The sequence below is a fragment of the Leptidea sinapis genome, chromosome 16 (genome assembly GCF_905404315.1).
Source record: "Leptidea sinapis chromosome 16, ilLepSina1.1, whole genome shotgun sequence".
In the NCBI taxonomy this organism is placed as follows: Eukaryota; Metazoa; Arthropoda; class Insecta; order Lepidoptera; family Pieridae; genus Leptidea; species Leptidea sinapis.
In genome coordinates, this window is record NC_066280.1 from 5,444,768 (window position 1) to 5,466,506 (window position 21,739).

Genomic DNA, 21,739 nt, shown 5'->3' on the forward strand with positions numbered 1-21,739 from the left:
ATGTGTAACCAAGGTCAAAAAATATTTTTTTTAATTTTTGATTTGATGTAACTTAAAAGTTTAACGCATCACTACAAATATTTCTGCTTGTAACTTTAATAATCTATAACACTAATTATTAATTTGAAGAATCCAAATCCAAAATGTTTTAGTTAAAATGTATATGCATGGGTACAAATTAAAACTCAACCATTTTGAAACCATCTTTAACTAAGGTTCAAAAAAATTAATCAGTTTTTTATAAATTAAATGTTTAACGTGTCATTAAAAATATTTCAGCTTATAACTGTAATAATATATATTATAGCATTAAGAATAAATTTTGTAAACCAATTTCAAAATATTTTAGTTAAAATTTAGGGGTACAAAGTAAAACTAGAACAGAACCATTATTAGAAGACGTTTTAAAGTAATATTCCATAAAAGCGAGCTGTGAGCCAACCTTACAGATTTCCAGGCTTTAATTTTAATCGCGCCCTTTGTTCTCAGTAAAAAGCTCAGCACCACAAACATAGCCTTTGATCATTAGAATACAATCCTTCATTCCTTCTAAAGCCTGTTTTTTCAGCCACTATGGTAAATAAGACATTCGTATTCATACAAAAAGCGCAAGGCTTAAACGCCTAGGAGTAACCTTTTGAGTGTTACGTCGTAGCGAAGCGTAGCTGTGTGCTACATCACTAGACGGCTGAGGTTCAGTGTGCTACGTGTTCCGCTACGAAGCGGTTGTGTACGGCTTGATCGTGTAGTTCACGGCGAGAAATACGATGTGATTTATATATTTCTATTGATAATTGAAAAGCTTTTATCAGTGTCGGAAATTATTTGCAACTGTGTTTTCTTTGTGTTCGGACGAAACAACAGCGTAATGTGATTGATATATATTTATGTAATATAAAAATAAGTGAAGTAAAATTTAGGACAATATATTCGATTAGAAACAGCGGGTGAAATTTAGTAATCAATAAATATTTCAAATTCATAGTAACCTCTGCATTGATTATATATTCCTCGAATTTGTAAACAGCCTTTGTCGCGGCTTATATTTTAAAGTCGTCAATTGATTGAACGAAACAAAGAGATTCGTTTGAGTTCTTAGTTGCGATCTAATAAATGAAACATAAATTAATGAAGATATTCTGTGAAAGTCTATTGTGAATTTCCGTTTATTGGTATTCAAATTTGCTTATGGTTAGCTCAATTTGTAGTGAATTGAAATAGATTGGACGTTAGTTGATTTGTTAATTGGAGGTTTTAATAACAATTCCGTGGGTATTTATTTTAATTGAGAATATCAAAAAGGTGTATAATACTATAATAAGTATAACGATGGATACTGTATTTATTCGTCTAGTTCATGCTTTATGGTTTCTTTTTTGTTGGCTAATAAACCAACATCATCGAGCTAGCTAAGTATCTATTTTACTACAGGAAATGGTTAGGTTAAATAACAGTTACAACAACAATACCGTTTTAAACGTGTTATTATAATTGTATAATATAAGTTCTTAAGGTTAGGTGTAATATATTTCTTACAAAAAAAAATATCTTGTATGAGTACAAGTAGGCTATTTAAGGCTATAGTCTCAATTTTTTTAGCCCGATGCAACTTAAACTTACACTCTCCAGAGCGCAGTATGAGTACAAGTAATACATGAAGATAGGTTTTACTTCTTAAAATTTGTGTATCTTCATTCGTTATACCCGGAAATGTGAAGTCAAAAGAACTTCAAGGATTCGTCTTTAGTCAAAACGTTTGATACCAAGATGTTTTTAACGATCGTCAACAATATCAATGCAATTGGCACAAATATAAATGCATTTTTTTGTGATGTAATGTCATTTCTTAATAAAACTTATATATGTTTAGTTAAGTTTGAGAAAATAACAAAAAATAATTCTATTCAAAATGAATACTTTTAATACCTTTTTTAATGCAGACCTTTTATCTGTCTGGTCACGAATCTATGAATTTCCACACTGTTTCCATGTCAAATTCACTTCACATATTAAATTGCTTTGAAGTTTAATAGTAGGATTTAAGACAAACTCTTGATATAGTTTGGCTAAAATCTTGTCTCCTTGATAATACACCTCCCCCCAACCATGTGTGATGCAGGATGCTGACCACGTTCTACTTTCCTGACCACTTGTGAATCTTGTTTGGAGCTATGATCGTATAATTGGTCATTTTGCTTATTGTTGTGCACTACAATCACAAAATATTTTGATAAGTGAAAAGGATATTTCTGAAGTTTTCAACCGCGTAACGGAACAGCATGCATTTTGATCAACCCACTCTCTAAGTATAGGGATTGATTTAGGGCATGTCCTATACATGCATGATAAGTAGAAGCTTCAGAAATTCTAGGATGATACGGAAAGGAGTACTAGTGAGTATCTTTATTTTTCATGATACAAATTTTTGTTTCCTTATCGGAATTCGGCGAGCTCTGGCTGTAAAAGCAATAACAGCCTTTTTAGTTACAACAGTATGTTGCAGCTGTTCTGGTATTCGTTAGTACAGGTTGACTATAGTTACATAATAATAGCATTGGTTATAACAACAAATACACTACAAGTGACTCGACTCAGAGAGTTAGTTATTAGTTGACGTTACACTTAGAAAGGATGTGTGAGTATATCTGATTTTCTAAAGGGGTCAGTACAATAATATTTATTAATTATTCAAATTAACTTAATAAAATAGCTTTGTCTTTAATATATTTTTTTATATATATAGTCATCAACATTGAAAAACATTCTAATGGTGTTGGTATCTTAGATTAGATAAATAAAAATAACACATGATATCCTTCTTCCGCGTTTGACCCTTTTAAACATAAAAGTTAGTTATTAGCCAAAAGCCTACGAAAGGATCAAAATAATGAACTAATTAATTAATGTGTTTAGAATAATTCAGTTTTTACGTATGTTTTCAACTTAAAATAGTGTCTTTGCAATACATAAATACCCATTATCCATATCCACGTTCATCTTATATTAGTATTTACCCTGTCTGATTAAATTTGCATTCCAAACCAATTGCTTTCTCAAGAAGATACTTGTGTTATTGTTCCCGAAGTTGGATTCAAAGTTAGGTACAAACGTCAAGGAAGGTGGTTTATTACCTGTCTTCTCAAGCATAACTTCATTGTTGCGTTAAAATAGCTGTTCAACCTAATATTATTTTAATTCAAGAACCACAACAGTTTTTTCAAAGAACAATAAAAATTAAATAAGTGTTATTTTGTGAGGTACAGCGAAATTGAAAATGTAGGAACCCTTGCAAACAATTCATTATTTTAAGAAAGAGACGTAAATGCGGGTCATGTGATGAGTATGGGCTGTGGTCATCACATAGATTACCGCAGCCCGCACTCTCTTGTACACAAGAGGAATCACAAATGTATGAAATCCGAAAACCGAAAAAAACACTTCGTAGCGGGCCAGGATTGAATCGGAGGTAGCGTGGTGACAGTCAACCTTTACGGTTGGTCCTATTGTAAAGATAATTGTAAGAATAATTCAAAATGCCAATAGAAATCAAGCAAACACTGTGTTACCTCGTGAATACTTCAATACATCAGTAAAACAATATACAAATTGTCTAAATAAACATTAATTCTCAAATCGTAAAAGTAGGTCTCATAATATAATCTACTCATATTGCGCTCCGCTAATAATGCTCCGAAAACAGTTTTGTACTATACGGTTCGTTGCTCTTTGGTATTAAAAAAAAAGAATCAATTCAATAAGCAGTTATGGCATTATCAAAACAATAGTTTTTGAGGTACTCATAAAGTTGAAACATTATAGTCAAAGACAAAGTCAAATAAACTTTATTGAAATAGACTTAAACTAAGAGCTTTTGAATCGTCACTATAAATGTTTCTATTAAATTACTCAATCTACCATATGTTCGAAAAAAGTAGAGCACGTGAGAAGAACATACAAGAAACTCAACAGCCACTATTTTCAATCAAATAGAGTATTTTACAATGGCTTTAATATACATAACAAATTAGTTTGAAAAGTGCTCCAACCGATATTTTAACAAATATTTCTTAAAAAGTAATAAATAATAAACTGTATACATATAAATTAACGGACTTATTGGACGCATCAACTTTTAGAGCTTGAATTAATTGGTTGTGTTAGGATGCTTCTCGAACATGATGGTCGTGATAACGGTCATAATTAGTAGATAGTCGCATATATTTACAGAAACTGTAACAGCTAACAATTATTTTAAGTATTAAAAGTATGAAATGTAATCAATATATTACAGGCCATTCTACAAAGCAGAAAATATATTTAATAACATTGCTCATGCGCTAGTGAACCGTGTGTGTATATAAATAAAGACTATAATTGTAATGAGTGAATAGTACGTAATGAGGACTGAACGGTCGTGTTTTTGGACGATGTTGCAAGCAGTGGCTCTTCTACCAACCATGGCTCTGAAAGGTAATATACTCATATGATTAATTACGTACATATTTAATTATTTGTCACCGATATTATTATTGTACGATATAATTTATTGTAAAAAGTGATGAAATCAGTATATAAGACGTGACATCATATTTTTTATGGATTTATAAAGCTTATATACGTTGGGTACACTAAAAGTTTTGCGTAGCTTAAAATAACAACATGTTATAATCAAAATATTATTATCAAAATATTATTATATATTGCTTTTCAAAATACTCTTCTTTACATTTGAAGCATTTTTTCATGCGATTGAACCATTTTTTAAAACAGGAGGACAACTGCAGATCTGAACGCATGTTTCTACGTGCTGATTGAACGCTATCACTGCCTCTTCGGAATTGGTAAAAGTGAAACCCCTCATCAAATCTTTGATTTTGGAGAAAATACAGAAGTCACAGGAGGCTCGGTCGGGGCTATGTGCAGGATGGGTGACGAGTTGTACTCCTTCAGAAGCTAAAAATGACTTAGTTTTGTTGGCCGTGTGTGAAGAAGCGTTGTCACGATGTAGGGGAACTCGCATTTTGGTCGCCTTTCGCGTCTTAACAACCTGGGTAAAAAAATGGTAGAAAACCACTCGGCATTAACACTCTTTTGATCTTCAAGTGAAATTGTGCAGATGGGACCCGTAGCCAATAGCCCTTGAATTATCTCAGAGGTAATCCGTGGGTTTTCTTCAATTGGCTGCTTAACAGTAGCCACATTAAATTCGTTGACGGCAGTTGAAGGGCGGCTTCACGAAATTCGTCATGTAAAGAAACCAGGCCTCTCTCGAATTCAGCAAACCATCGCCTCACGGTGCTCAAGCAAGGTGCTACACTGCCGCTCGTCTTCAAAGCATTTTTAAGACGAGCGGCAGTGTTGCGGAGAGAGAGAACTTTTAAAATCATAAAAAATCATCGCCTTAAAATTTTTTCGACTTAATTCCATTTTTGTTGCGTACTTGATTGATGTGTGACAATTAATGATTTTCCAATGGTTTTTTTTATTACTAAGAAGGTTGCAACGTTTCAAAAATTATAACATTCCAAATTCAAATAGTTCTGATTAGCTAGAAGTGCAAAACTTTTAGTGTGCCCCATGTAAAATATATTTGAGAACACAATACACATACACACTCATACGAATTCAAACTTGGAACACGTTTACTGTGTTAGGAATTCTATTGTTTCCCACCAATAAACATACTTTTTTTGGTAAGTATTAAATTACAATTACAGAATGGGATATTAAAGCAGACATAATTGCGGTGCCTTGCACAAAGTGGATATGGAGGCTTCAGTCATTTTCAAGATACGTCAAAAGCTGGATATCGTTTGTTCCTTTATCGAACTATTGACAGTGTCAGATACTAGAGTTTCTGTAGAACAAACAGTGAATCAATTTCTCATGGAAACATTACACAAATCAAAAGGCCTGCATTCAGCAAAAGGTAGTCATTTTTAATAGAATTATATTTATTATTGCTGAGGATTTAACAAATAATAATAATAAAGCTTTCAAAAATTCAAAATAGGATTTAAATTACTTTATTTTTATATTGAACATCTTAAATACCATCCATTCGAAAAAGTATGTCTCAAACCTGAGAAGAACGGGCGCATTATAATGTAGTATCTTACAATAAAATTTAATGAAATTGCCTGAGGGCGTTCGCTCCATCCCCAGTCTCTGGTATAATTACGAAAATCAATTATGTTATAGTAACCTTTACCACACAAATGTTTTTAAGAATTCTTTTGAATTTGGTAACAAATTTGTTTTGCACATCTTCTGGGATCATGTTGTAAAAAGTACATAATAACATCACCTAGTAAAAGATTACAGAAGTCGACTTAACCGAGTAGTAGGCATAACAAGTTTATGGTTGTTTGGTGTTAATATTATGACTGTCACATTTTCTAGAAAATTCGTAAATGTGCTTGTGAATATAAAAGACATTATCTAGAATATATTGAGATGCAACAGTCATGTTTATTTTTTAGTTTTTCTCTAAATGATTCCTTATGTCTTAGATTCCTTGGGACTTCATTGTAGCACAAATATGTTATTAACATCGACTGTACTGCCCCACAACAATATACCATAGGACGTAATACTGTAAAAATAACTAAACTAGTCACGCCGTATCTATGTAAGTGCTATCTGATTTTTTCCAAAACCAACATTTACCAGCCATTTCTAGTGAAATGTTAAACGTTTATTAAAATTTATCCCTTTTGAAGTAAAAGCTTCTTTAGGCACACTGAGTACATTATCTTGTGAATAATAGTAAGCCGTTACGCTCAACTGTGGAACGCTGGTTCGCGTAAAGTCAGCTCAAGTCAACAAAGGTAGCGCGATCAGTCAAAACAAATTACCAGAGTATAATTCCACAAATGTAAAAAGTTTTATCTCATTAGATTAATCTCGCCTTAAAGTTGATGAAGTTTTTTCATAAGTCTTCACATTAACCAAATAAGACGGTATATCTTAATCTATAACGGTCAAACCTAACATTAAGGAATATACGAGCTTTAACAGTGACGTTAACACCTCAAACGAACTGCAGTACCTAGTCACCTAGTGTTTCATTCTGTAGAGAATGACGATTTACATGTGAGAAATATTTGCAATTGCACGATTTTTTTGACATACATTTTTAAGACTGTTGATAAAAAATCCTTACCCACATGAGCTCCCCGAAGTTTCAGCAAATTATGTCTAGTTCATCGTGGTTGTTAAAACATCTCATAAATACAATTCATTAAAGATTCGTTCGTCAGTTTCGTTTCAAAAAAGTAAAAAAAAACTCACTTGTGGTCCAATATGCGATGATAATATTTTAATAGTCTTAAGCATAATAATATAAAACTATCGATAGCTATTTATTTTTCAATAATATAGCCTCGGTTTCTTTGTACGTCTTTTTCGTCTCGTTTGTCTTTAGGGAACTTTTCTAAGTTTTTTTCATCACTGGACTTAAGAAACAAATATTACTTGACTAACTAAATAGAATTTTTCTAAAGCTGTGCTAAGATTCAAGTGACTTCACGCTGGACGTTTTGTAAAAGTTCAACTTTAATAATATTCTTTATTAAGGTTGTCTGACAAGATCTTTTGAATGCTAATTTTTTAAAACTTTAACACCTTCTTGAAATAAAATTCATATTGAGAATAGTTCAAGAAAAATTCGAATGCAAATACATTTTTTATAAATTATAATGTAATAATATATAACATGTATAAGGTATAAGTTACGAGTAATTCATAATATATATTTAGCAAAAAGCTGAATTATAATATATGCAGATATTTCAAATTAATTTTAATTGAAAAATGATAAAATTACGAATGAAATACTTTTAATAAGTTAATAATTGTTATGAGACGGATTATCTATATAATATTTATTTGTAAAAAGAAACACCTATTAATATAATATCTTATAAATATATTGATAAATATTAAATATAACACTAGCTAAAACAGTTTCTAACGGTACTGATTACACATTGAAGACTTAAGACAAAAGTTAAAAATTACATTTAAAGAGTAGCTCAAGTTACCGATACAAATATAGACTTTAGTTTTCCATTAATTTTGGTAACAGAAATTACAAAATTGTAAGCATTATTTCAAAAAAGTCTATGTAATTATAACAGTCATTGTGTGTTCTGCAAGCTCTGATCAGAAATCTATTGTCAGAATAATTTGTTCTAAAGAACTAAAGGTAATATTTGGCTGGTGTAGCGTTTTGTATGGATATTTAAAGCGAATTCGACTAAGAAGTGGATACCCAACAAAGATTATATCAATAGGGTCTATTAAATGAATTCAAAAGTAGTTGTTCAATGAAAACAAATAAGAGAATAGATTTAAGTAATTTGAACAGTTAAGAGATTAACGAAAACTAGAATAATTGACCTTATCCGATTAATTTTAAGAGCTGTTATTATGTGCACGGAAAATTTTCCGCTTACTTCTTTTACACATTTGGGTTGATATTTATTTAAAAATGTTATTATAATATTTTTGGGCTTATGGTAGGGTTCTGTACCTCAAAAGGAAAACGCAAAACCCTTATAGGATCACTTTGTTGGCCGTTCAACTTTCTGTCTGTCAAGACCTTTTATTTCCGGAATACATGGAGGTATCAAGTTGAAATAAAAACCTGATTATGATTATGAAATACATAATAATAATAATAATAGTCTACAGATTCTTTAAGCTGTGAAGAAATCAAACTTCTCAGTTAACATTAAAAAATTCTTACACTACTCAAGTGTAAAGGGAAAAATCAGAAAACTATACATTTGTAATCAAAACGCGCTTGTCTGGTGTCATTTGAATTAAATGCAGCCTTAGTATTACTAAGCAACAATATGATAGTATCTTTCTTCTATGTCTCTTTTCTAGCTGTAAAAAGCTTCTAAATGAACCCAAAAAGAACATACATCTATTTACGCCATTATAATTAAAAATTAAACCTACATTTTATGAAAGAGGAGGAGAGACGAGCATACTGGTCACCGTATGGCAGGTGGTCACCGTATGGCAGGTGGTCACCGCGAGCCCTACTATCTTAAAGCCTTCTACTACTATCTTGAAGTTCTGCGCTGAATTTCAACATGTTGAGCAACATGTTGCGCTCCAAATGTTGCCTAGTGGATGGAGGCTTAAGATACCAGAGCAATCACAAGGACGTAGCCGACCTTATAAAGCGTCGAATAAAATGTGAAACACATTGGTACGAGGCGGGTAAGGATCGAACCGGGGTCTCCGGGGCGAGAGCCAACAGATGTACTTATTTCGCCACGGACGCAAAAAATCAAACATTCATTATATTTGATTTAAAAAATTGTCACATGTAATACGAGTAGTAAAGAAAAAATGTGTGAGAATCTTAGCTCTAACATTAACCCCTCTGAAACATACAATAAAAATCGAATTGTAACTGTATAACACAAAAAAAGCGTCTTGAAACATAACCGAATAAAAATTGTGTTCCGAGTAATTTATACACTCTGCAGTAAATATAACATACGGAACCAGTCACTGTATAATGGACTCGTCGGTTCATTGTTTAACCAGCTGCACATATACACGATCTTTTTATTTGGCTTACCGCTAGAACGCATCTCCTGTGATTAAACTCTTAATATGTATACAAAATAATAAACACACTACGTACAATATCAGTACATTTGTTTTGGATTTTAACAAATAAAATCAAAATATTTTTATTATGAGTCACATTATTACCAAAGGACAAAATTTGTGACGCCCTGCAAGGGCACAGCAATTTTATATCCGAAATAAAAAAGTTTTAAATAAAATAATATTAAGAAGTAAGAGTACATAAATAAAATAAAATAGCCTTTACTATTACCAGTGACTTAATTTTTTTCTTATAAATAAAACTTAAATTATCTTAACTAGTAAATTGTCTCTCGACAAAGGCCTCCTCTAAAGACTTCCACCTTATTCGGTCTCTGGCTACTCTCATCCAGTCCGGTCCCGCTATCCTTTTAAAATCGTCCTCCCACCTTCTAATCTGTCTACCTTTCCTTCGTTTCTTTTCCCTCATTATGTGTCCAGTCCATTTCCACTTTTGCTTTTGACAGAGCTTGTGTGCGTTTTTGAATTTTGTCTTACTCTTAATGTTTTCTAACCTAACTTTGTCTCGTCTCCGCACTCCAATTACGCTTCATTCTATGGAGTTTTGGCACACTTTTACTTTTTCCGAGAGATGGTCTGTTAGAGCCCAAGTTTGACATCCATATGTTAGACATGGGAGTATACACGTTTTATAGACGTTTCTTTTTATTCCTATAGATATTTCGGGGTTTTTCATGATTTCACTCGTAAGAATACATATAATGCAACTATAATTATTAATATATCTACGCGTTTATTTCTGCAGATCAGTCAAATCATGAGGCAATCATTTTTCATATTTTTTTATTTTATTGATTTGATGCAAATGAGTCAGTATTGTTGGTAAGGCTAAACCATGCCGCTAATTCCTGGGTAGTTTGGCTCCACCATCTCTCTTGTTCGAGCTGATAGTATGGTGCGCCAGACCAGAGATATTGATACTCTATATATGTGTGAACCTGCGCTTTGTAGAGCGCTAGAATTTGGGCCAGCTTGAAGTGTTGCCGTGCTCTGTTTATGACGCCCAGCTCTTCGAAGCCAATTTGGCTTTGCCCTCCAGGACACTACAGAATTGGCAATTGTATTCCGATTGCCTGGCTTCAAAGGAGATGATGATGAAAAGCAGTGATACTTCTTATTTTGTTACTTATGTGTTTCAATTTTTTCAATATATCCTTCTTGATGTTTGCGGCCAACTGTATAACAATGCTATCGTATATTATATGAATAAGATATCTCGTGATACATTACCATAATATCTAGATAGTAGAAAATTTATTGAAGTAACGCCACTTTGCGCAAAACCATAAATATACAAATGATTTGAGTTTTCTTTAGTGTTAATTCCTCCAATATTTGTCCTTAAACGATTCGACACGTGTTTCGCCTCTACACGAGGCATCCTCAGGAGGTGTTGTCTCGCCAAAATCTGGCACGAGACTCCAGATAGTAGTTATATTTCAAGTGAATATCTGTAAGCTATATTTAACTTGATGCGATAAAGTTATATGTTAAAGCTTGAAATGAAATTTATTTAATGCATCGGATAGTGTATACATTATAGCTTAAATTTACTGTGGTGTCTTCTATTTAGCTAATTTAAATTATTATGCAAAAAAGTTTATTTATTATTATTATTTTTAATTATTAAAAAAAAACTTATTTTCCGTATTTGTATAATTGTATAACACTATAAATAATTTTATAAATAACATTAAACATTTAAACAGGAGTCCAGAAAATCATTTCTGTGGTAAGTTTTCAATTCTAGCGGTAGATGATCAAATAATTTTATGCACATTTAATATTTATTTAAAGGCGATGTGGCAGATATTATAAATTTAATATTGAATATTTTGAATTGTGCTGATTTCTGGTCAAAGCTAGGGTTATTTAAATTATGTTTTTAAAGTTTATAATAATTATGCACGGAAAAATATTAATTTAAAAATCCTAAGGACCGTGCGTATGTCAAGGAATGATTTGTATTTTAGGTATGGTTATGTGGCAGAAGTATTTTATATGGAATAGTGAAATACGCTGATTTCTGATCAGAGTATAGTATATTAAAAATCCTAAAAACTGCGTGTATGATTTAAAAAGCTTGATTTGTACTTAAAAGGAGTGTGACAGAAAAAGTAATTCATTCTAGTAACAAGAATGTTATAATGAGTTATGGTGACAGTAAGTGTACCATCAATTTTGTGTCCATCAATTTTAATCAAATAAAAATATTACACACTCATACAATAAACATAGGAAATAGAGTTTATTGTAACTGTAGACTAAATAGACAACGACAATAGAAATGAAAAACAATTGGAAACAAGAGTTGTTGAAATTGGTACATATAGGATGGAAACCTCGTGAACTCATGAGTGTTATTGCATTCAATAGGGCTTCAAATGTATAAGAAATTTGTATTTAAATTGATTCTAAGCTTGGTAGTTCAAAAAGTTAAAATGTAACGCCGTAATCTGCTAATATATCTCTTATATTTAAAAAAATATCATGATGTTGTAAAGTTTGTTAGTTACTAACAAAACATTTGTACAAATATTAAGAAAATCCTTTTCTTGATATGAATATAAGCAAGAGAGACAACTAAGATAGAGATAATGAGAGATAATGGTCTCTAAGAGTTATACTTATTTGTTTATTTATTTTTTACTTATATCAATAAATAATTATCATTTTACTGTAACGTACAATGACTTTTGTCCTTTGCAAACAATGTAATATTACAAACATCTTTGCATGAACTTATAAGATTGCTAAACAAAAGATATTATTAAATTTCGCCAAATACAATTTATGCTTGAACAAATTCGATTTGTGAACTCGTGCAAATCTACCATTTATCCGTTCCGTTTTCTTGCAATGTGTTTTACTGTTAGATCCACGTTTCAAAGTACTCCTTATGTAACATTACGTACAACCACGCCCTTAATTGAAGTTCATTCTTACAATAATTGGGTAGTTAAAAGAAATCTTTAATAATTTAATTTAATAGTTTATAGGTTTTGCCAAGTTATTCATAAATGTTTACATCTATTACGTTATATGCGTGGTAATTCATTTAAATGCAAAATATTGTATCGGTCTAGTAGTAATATCAGCACTAACTTCAAAAAGCTATTATAATACTAGCTGCCGGCCGCGACGTCGTCCGCCTGGATGTTATAAATAAGCGATAATATTTTGTCTGCATCTAGCGTGACAATATATTATAGCCTTTATGTTATCCCGACCTCTTGTTGTCTGTTGGACATACATATAGATAAACATATTGTATGTAGAACGTACATCAAGTATTCTGTTTAAACCACCACCAGAGGGAGGCTCCTTTGCACCGGATGCTGGCTAGATTATGAGTACCACAACGGCGCCTATTTCTGCCGTGAAGCAGTATTGTATAAGCATTACTGTGTTTCGGTCTGAAGAGTAGCTAGTGAAATTACTGGGCAAATGAGACTTGACGTCTAATGTCTCAAGGTGATGAGCGCAGTAATTGTAGTGCTTCTCAGAATTTGTGGGTTTTTCAATAATCCTGAGTGGCACTGCATTGTAATGGACAGGGCGTTCAATTACCATCAGCGGAACGTTCTGCTCGTCTCGTCCCTGATTTCCATAAAAAAACATACTCAATGTATTAATATAATAATATAATATAATATGTACAATAATATAAAATAATATAGATTTACTTTAAACTATCACTTAGTTACATTGTTTTAAATGATAAAGAAATGTATTTTTTAAAGGTTATCCGTAATAATAAAGTTAAACTTATGTTTAAATTAATTGCAGAAGCCGAAATCAATTAAATTTTGATCCGTAAATGACGGCGACTTATCGAGAGTAAAATTGATCAATTTTGAACATTTTACAAATTCAAATATTTTTATTCAAAATAGGATTTAAAATCACTTTTTGAACGTCAAAAACTACCACCCACTCAAAAGAGACTGCCTCAGACCTGAGAAGAATGGGCGCAAGAAACTCAGCGGGCTCTTTTTTTAATATAAAATATGGATTACAATGTAATATCGTACATGAAACATTTGTAATTAAAGAGCCTGAAGGTGTGTTCGCTTTATTCCCTGTCCGTGGTGTCATTAAGAAAATCGTTTCTGCTATAATAACCTACCCCACACAAACGTTTTTTAACAATTCTTTTAAATTTCGTTAACGATGACATCGTTTACAAACAGGAGCTCAGTAGCTCCACGTGTGACAATCCATGGGGGTCACCGATTCGCCATACTAAAAGATTTTTGTCTGGGCATTTGTAACATAGTTACGAAGAATAATTTCGGTATTTGAAAATTGAACACTACAAGAGTAATTTCCATTAAAGTTCGTATGATTGTCAATGTTTTCACTTAATGGTTTCATTTTCAAAATTGTGGTATGGCTGTGCAATGATTTTGACTCGAAAAAATATTTGCGCAATGACTTTTTACGATTTTCTCATTCAGTCAATAAGAAAGTTGCCAGAGACTTCATAAGCTTTGCATCTTTATGCATAAGTAGATTTTAAGCTACCTGCTAATACTGTTAAAAAAGGGCTGCAAAAGAACCTGGTTTACGGAAATAAAATTCCTTAAAACATAATTTAAAAACACGTGCAATGTACATAATCATTCCAAAAGTACATTTAACCAGAAATACATACTCGTGATATTATTTCGAATCATAACTGGTTCACGATAATACATTCAAACATTTTGATTAAATTTTCGTTTGTCGTTGAACATCTGTACATTTTTGGTTTTAGCATAAACATAATGCATTTTAATATTTTAACACAAAATTACAGCCCCATGTTTGTGTCCCTTTGCTTATTTTAATGTCATTGATTGTGGCGGTGTGTCATGTCCAATCTTTCCATAAAACATGGCAACGAGTCATCGTTGTAAGCATCAGTCTGTCAGCCAGAACGCTCAGTTAATGTTAATTGAAGTAATACTTTCATATACTTTCATAAGAAATTTCCTCCTCTCTCACTCTAATCAATTGTTACTTCTATAGAATAATCATACTAATAATGTAGATATACAAAATTCTATAATCAATAAAAAATATAAATATAAATTTAAGTATAACCTAAGCTTTTCTGAATTTAAACAATTTCAATGTTAAATAGTTCAATTTAGATGAGTTTATGTTATCACTTGTCATGTGACGGGCGTCCCGAAACACACGCTTTTTGACCGACTTCAAAATAGGGGGAGAAATAAAACTAAGAAATAAAAATGTACCGTAACAAACCTAAAATATTTACAATAATTGTGTTACGGTGGACAAATACGTAACATTTCGTTTGTAGAAGTAATCGATCGGTCGTTCTGTATAATGCCCTTGCAGAGGCGTCTACATTTCCATTTGGTGACAGGTGCGAATCGCCCCAAACAGGAATACAATTTCACTTAAGGTTATTTTAAAAGCAGAGAATTTTGATTTACTTCCGGCCTGTTTTGTGACTTCACTAATGATGATGGTTCATTGCTTAATGTGAAAGTTTGCCATATCATAGCAACTTTCTAGAACAAACTGTAGGGATTATTTTGTCTATTATTTTTTTTGTTAGTTCAAGTCATCCTTGAATAATATTTGAATACTGTATGATCAGGAATAGAGTATTTAAATAAAAACATATCTAACAATATTTCTCCGATTTTATGTTAATTTATATTAACAGCAATAAAATAAAAGTTTATATTTAGAGATTTATTGTATATTTGTGGATAAAACAACAGAAATAAATATGTTTGGCTTATCGTCTCGGATGCTATAAATAATTTATTCTCTCTTGTGTACAAGAATCAATTTAATCATCTTTGGCAAAAAAACTTTGCCTATTTTTATGCGAATTGATTTTAAGGTTGACGCCATTACCCACAGGTAGTAAAATAATTACAAATTGTATTTTGTCTAAATTAGAAATTTTAACTGTATTATTCCCAAATTTTAATGTACGAGTCAGTGCATACATATTTTTTGTTGTAAGAATAAGCTCGCTCGAATAATTATACTTCAAAATCTATAAATATAAAAATGAATTGCTGTTCGTTAGTCTCGCTAAAACTCGAAAACAGCCGGACCGATTTGGCTAATTTTGGTCTTGAATTATTCATGTAAGGCCAGAGAAGGTTTTAAAGGTTAATAAATATGAAAATGCTCGGAATTCAATAAAAACAACAAAAATTTTGTTTTTCCTTTGATGTGATGTGATACATAATTTCTATGAGAGAATTTATTGACGCACGGTTTGACAGTTCTGCTGTGAAACAATTTCATTATAACAACAGGCTGCATATTTTACGAAGTAATTCTTGATGTTATGATATATTATTGACAAATTCATAAAACACATTATTTTATTTATTATATACAGAACAACGTCTGTCGGGTCAGCTAGTATAAAATGATAATTTAACAGACATTTCCACCACAACACATGTTTTTTAGATAAAAATTCTCATATAAATCTCTTGAGCGTTTTCCGTACTGTAATTTTGCGGAAAACTTTCGTGATTATGTTAAGTTGACCCGTTTTCTGGGACGTGCTAAATTTTAAGTTGTCTGTCATCTTAGTTTGTTTAATTGAGTAAGGAGCAAAGTTTAGAGAATGTTCGTAATAACTTACCAGTATTAATGGAAAAAATAGCTAATATAGTATATAATAGTTAACTCTCTGCATCGTTGTATGATTAGTCTTGAAGACTTTATATGTTGACGTTCTTCAAAAAGTTTCACTCAAAACCACAAGCAATGAAGTCTTAACATATAGTCTGTTATATATCGCTCTAATGGTTGCCATCCCTCAGTTGAGCCGACTTTACCTGAATGGGCGTGACATATTCAAATTCAAATATTTTTATTCAAAATATGATAGGAAATCACGATTTGGCCTGACGGCTATCACGCCATTTCCTACCTGTGGCTTAGAAAGTTATTTATGTTATAGTTACCTTTACCACATAAACGTCTCTTAACAATTTCGTAATACATTTGTTTTGAACATTTTCTGGGATCATGTTGTAAAAGTATAATATACATCACCCCGCAAAAGACATACTAACTCGACTTAGCCGAGTAGTAGGCATAATACGTTTATGTTTGTTCTTGGTGTTAACATTATGATTATAGCCACGCGTCACAGGTCAGTGTCATTTTATATCTATATATAAGATAAAGTTCTCATGATTCTAAAGAGTTTTAACTTCAAACAGCGCAAACAGCGATTTCATTAGTATTTCTTCTCTCAAACATACCTCAGTATCTAAAGCTTTTGAACCAACGTATTGCAAACAATTTCTATGTAAGCGTGGAAGTTAAAACTTCCTTGTAATAACAGAGCAGGTTGAACCACAAACTATAACTTCGACAGCTCTTAAGTCGAAGTTTCAGAGTCTATTATTGATTGCAATTAATGTTATTATGAAGCAATATTGGTTCGCATTACTTTGATGATTTCGTTAGTGTATTATTATAGAATGTTGGGATAAAGACTATAACCAACAAATATTATACTTAGTCTGGCCATAAAACACTGTTACAATTTAAAATACACATAATATTACATTTGAAGTTGGAATCTGTCATTTTTATGTACATTTTTTTATTTTATTTTTGTCTATCATTTTACGTCTGTCAAGATTTTATAACTCCATCTGTGGTGAGGTAGATATTTTTAAAGATTCGTTACCTGCGTTTAAAAAAAATGTTACAAGATTGTTAGGCGCCAAATGACTGATGTTCTTCTTCTTTATTTTTCTTTTCAAATTCGCATGTATTTTGATTTTATACTTTTTGTTTTATTTTATATTATTGTGTTCTTGGTGTCACGGACGTAAAGACTGTGCATGTTGTGACATCTTCATTTGTTGTACATTCATCTCATATTTTGTTAATATTCGATATATTTTAAGCGTATATGAATGTAACAACTACTCGTTGTCCTATAAATAAATTTTTGATTCGCTATTATGGCGATAATGGCCTTAATATAAAAGATATATGTTTGCAGTACACGGCTGAATAGCTTTCAGATGGCAGAACTTTTCGTACTTCCTTGACATAATATAACATTATATTTTGGACAACTCAAACAATATCTTTATAAATTAATAGCTGATATGTTATTTTGATGTATCGGCTATGTTATGGTAAAGTTTTATTTAGATGCATTAGTTTTTGCGTGGAAAATTAACAAATATTAAACACTAACCCATACAAACATTCGCATTGTAAACCTTGTTTGATTGTCCAACCCGCATTTAGAATTTCTGTTCTGTTTTCTAATTTAGAATGTTCTAGTTGTCATGTATATAAAGTTTGACTCTGAAATCTCGTAACAAAGAGGTTTTCTTTTAATCCAAAGCAGCCAGTACGTCAAGATATAAAATTTCAGACGTAAAATCATATAATAATCTTATCTTTATAGACCATAGATTTAAAATATACTAGAGTAAATGTAGATGACCTGATAGCCCGATAACGCATGACCAACTTTGATTAGTCAATGTGTGCGTTAGTCAGTGGCTTAAAATACTAAGGAGCTACTGACAAGCGTGGCTGACTGTTAACGACTAGTCAATCAAAATCAGTTACGGTAACAATAGGTTCGCTTATCTTTTCTATCTTGCTGTATATGTATGTAAGAGATCTTCTTTCCTCTCGCACACTATATTTGTCTATAGCTAGTACATTATCTTTAGTCTATGGTACAGATATGACTTACGTTTATACAGAATGTAGTCGTAAAGTGTGACCACGCGATTATTCCGTAACTATTACAGATATCAAAAAACTTTAAACTGACATCGAAAGTACGTTACCTAATCATTAAAACGGCATCAATTACTTTTCAGAAATCAAACGAGAAGTATCCAAAACTTTAAAATTAAATTATCCCATACTATACATCACATAATACTGTTACATCCTGTATATTTATAGAATGTTGTTTGACGTAGAAATGGTGACAGCAGCTTAAGCTTACAAATATTGATATACGAACAACTACGCGTTTATTTTCTGTTTCAAACATGACTCAAGCCTAACGATCGCCCACTAGTCACGTATCTATAAATGTTATAGAGCCCTGTAATATGGACCTAAAGCTTCGGGTACAATTATTATATATAAAACCGAATGCTGTAACCATTTATTTCAATTTATCTATCGTAATTTTGCAGAACTGTGATGTTGTTTTTTTATAACTTCATCAGCAAAACTTTGCGAATAAGTTGTATCATGTTACAAGAGCTGTATTTGTGCTCAAGCCAAACTTCCGACAGTAACATGATTTTTTTTTATAAAAAACAGGCAGGCAGCCGTCCATGGACATCCACAAAACCAGTCAAGAGATCCGTTGCCGGCCTTTAACGTGGGAGTATGCTCTTTTCTTGAAAGTCCCATCGGTCCGGGACACCAGCAGCCGGCCGTGACTCCACACAGTGTCTGTACGATGCAAGTGCACGATAGCAGAAGAGAACGTGATGCGCTTGGTAGAATTTTGACGTAATATCCGGTGGTGAAACTCGGATGCTGGTATGGTAAACTCTTCTGAGCACTTACCAAAATATTAGATTAGATTGCTATTCCACCACTAAAGACCACGTAAGGTAAAGTTACTGTTTGCTATTCCATAACAGTATGTACAACTAGGATCTTCTTGTGTCTACCTAACTAATACGAACAAACAGTGCGCATCAGAGCCCTCTTCATATTTGCCGAGCACCTTCGCCTGCGCCGTGTATTTCTGGAAACCCAGCGTTTAAACGATATTTATGACCTTATTAACAAAGCAATACTATCAATTAAATAAACTATCTGGTTGCTCCAGTTACTATAATACTTCACACAAATACTCACACACATACAGCCATTTACACACAATCACAGACACACATAAACATACATACAGTACCGCACTCGCTGGCTAGTGCGAAGTTTCTTCAAACCTAGAGTCCATTGGACTAACAGATATATTAGATCGTTAGTGATCTTCTCTCCATCCAGCATAGCGAGCTGTCGGTCCGAGGTTCGAGTCTCCTTCCGAGACGCCTCGCGCCTGTGAGCTACATTTTCGCCCGGCTTCGCTGAAAAATCTTTTAGGACTGTCAGCACAGATGAGGTTTTAAGTCGGTAGGGGGTGCCTACACCCGAACACGTTAAAAAAAAGTTATCTCACCTCAAATTCTGTTCACTCAAATGTTCTGAATATAAGCAGTTATATTCTTGTACCATCATGTTATAAGAAAGCTGAAAATAATTTACCCAATCCAATTAAATTCCACCTAAATTACAATTATAATATAATGGATCCTTATTAAAATGAGACTTCTTAGAATTTGCTATGAAAATATTGTCATATCTCTAAGAATGTTTGGTATTCAATTATTAAATAATATTGCTTCAAAAGTATTCGCAGATGATAGACAGCTAAAAATCTTATAAATAACGAATCTATTATTATAATCCTTCTTCAAACTTCATTTTCAACGTTAGACATCAAAATATTTAATACACCTATCTCATATGGAAACCGAAAATCTTCTTTATGGGTACAATCCTTACAAATACACATATACACACACTTTGGTGTAGTTATTATTTTAAGTTTATTAATTTATTAATTGTTTAGTTAAGTTTTAGTAAATAGTTTGTTGCCACTAGCCACTTGTATATTATTATTTTCTGTTAATTTTAAGAACTATTTCCCCCATGAGATAGGCAATGTCTTGTGTCATAAAATGTTACTGTGTACATGTAAAATGCGAAATGAATTATTTTTGAAGGGAAACTTCTTTACAATAATTGTGATTTGAAACTCGATGAAACGAAAAAGCGAGGCGTTAGATACACAAACAGGTAAATGTATAATAGGATTCAGCCAGCATGAGAATAAGATAGAATACATTATTTTTAATATTTTTTATGGAATGATATTTTTGGAAATATATTTTTATGACAGTAAGGGCCGTTGTGGTGCCCATAATCTAGCCGGCATCCTGTGCAAAGGAGCCTCCCACTGGCAATCCCCTTCTTTGAAATATTGATGTAAAATATTGACGGGAAACTTTGAAATATTTATTTTTAAACTTTGCCAGTTGAAGTGTCACTTCTACGTGCTCTACTAAGTGTCCCAGCACACATTTAAATTTTCTTATTTTATTTTTTACATAATTACTATGTATCAAATATTTTACTGTGTGAAAAAAGTATGATAGCTAATCAATGGAATTCTGGGGTAGCAAATATAATATAGAAAACACAAGTTAAAACCCCATTTTTCTGAATTCGATTGAAAATACGATGCACAAATTTAATTAAAAATTTCATCTCTCGTCCTATAAAATTTGGATATCAAAAGAAACTCAAATACTTCATTACTTGCTAATGCTCAGTAACTGTTGATAAAATATTCATGTTTCTCCATTTAAGCGGCAAATACTTCCTGCCTCCCGTTCCCGTTGTAACATTATAAAAATATTTTTTTGCGAATGCTTCGAATATCTAGGTTGTTTTAGCCGTTCCCTAATAGAAACCCATTTTTTTAATGGAAGAGAGGAGAGACGAGCGTACGAGTCATCACCGCCGCTGACATTCACTTGCAGCACCAGAGGAATTACAGCAATGTTGCCGGCCTTTATTAATCACAGCAAGGTACCCATGTCGTATCGTCCTGGAAAAACCACACAAGTTCCTTGAAACTGTGGAGGAACGCCGCACATCCAGATAGTGGGATGGATGGAGATCTGAAGGGTATTTTTTCTTAAACGAATGCAGTTATGTAATTGTGATTAACATCAAATATCACGCGCATTTTCATAAGCATTTATAGGTTTATTAGGCTTTTAAATGAACCATTGATACGATAATTTAAGTCTTATATTTGGTAGATCAATTCCATTGCCCTCGATAAATTTTTGGTGATTAACAAATTCTCATAGTACATGTGAGGGAAAATACCCGTTATTTAAAATTAGTGTCCTACAAATTTGTTGGAGTTTGAACGTAAAAACAATTAGACGCGAACTACTCGGCTATATACTTTCAAAACATGCTTTTTGAAGAAGATCTCAGAAAA

At 32.2% G+C, this 21,739-nt stretch overlaps 1 protein-coding gene across 3 annotated transcripts in view; it reads left to right on the forward strand.

Moving 5' to 3' along the window:
* The first annotated feature begins 654 nt into the window (after nt 1-654).
* The window catches only part of LOC126968816 (limbic system-associated membrane protein), a 72,756-nt gene continuing 51,671 nt past the window's right edge, over nt 655-21,739 (forward strand). Inside the window, exons 1-2 of one of the 3 annotated variants that reach the window (XM_050813960.1) lie at nt 655-769; nt 4,292-4,470. In XM_050813960.1, the coding sequence (XP_050669917.1) occupies nt 4,398-4,470 (73 nt within the window). In that variant the 5' untranslated portion in view covers nt 655-769; nt 4,292-4,397. Of the gene's footprint in view, nt 866-1,303; nt 1,438-4,291; nt 4,471-21,739 lie in introns of those variants that run through there. The other 2 variants (XM_050813959.1, XM_050813961.1) reach the window with 2 other exon arrangements.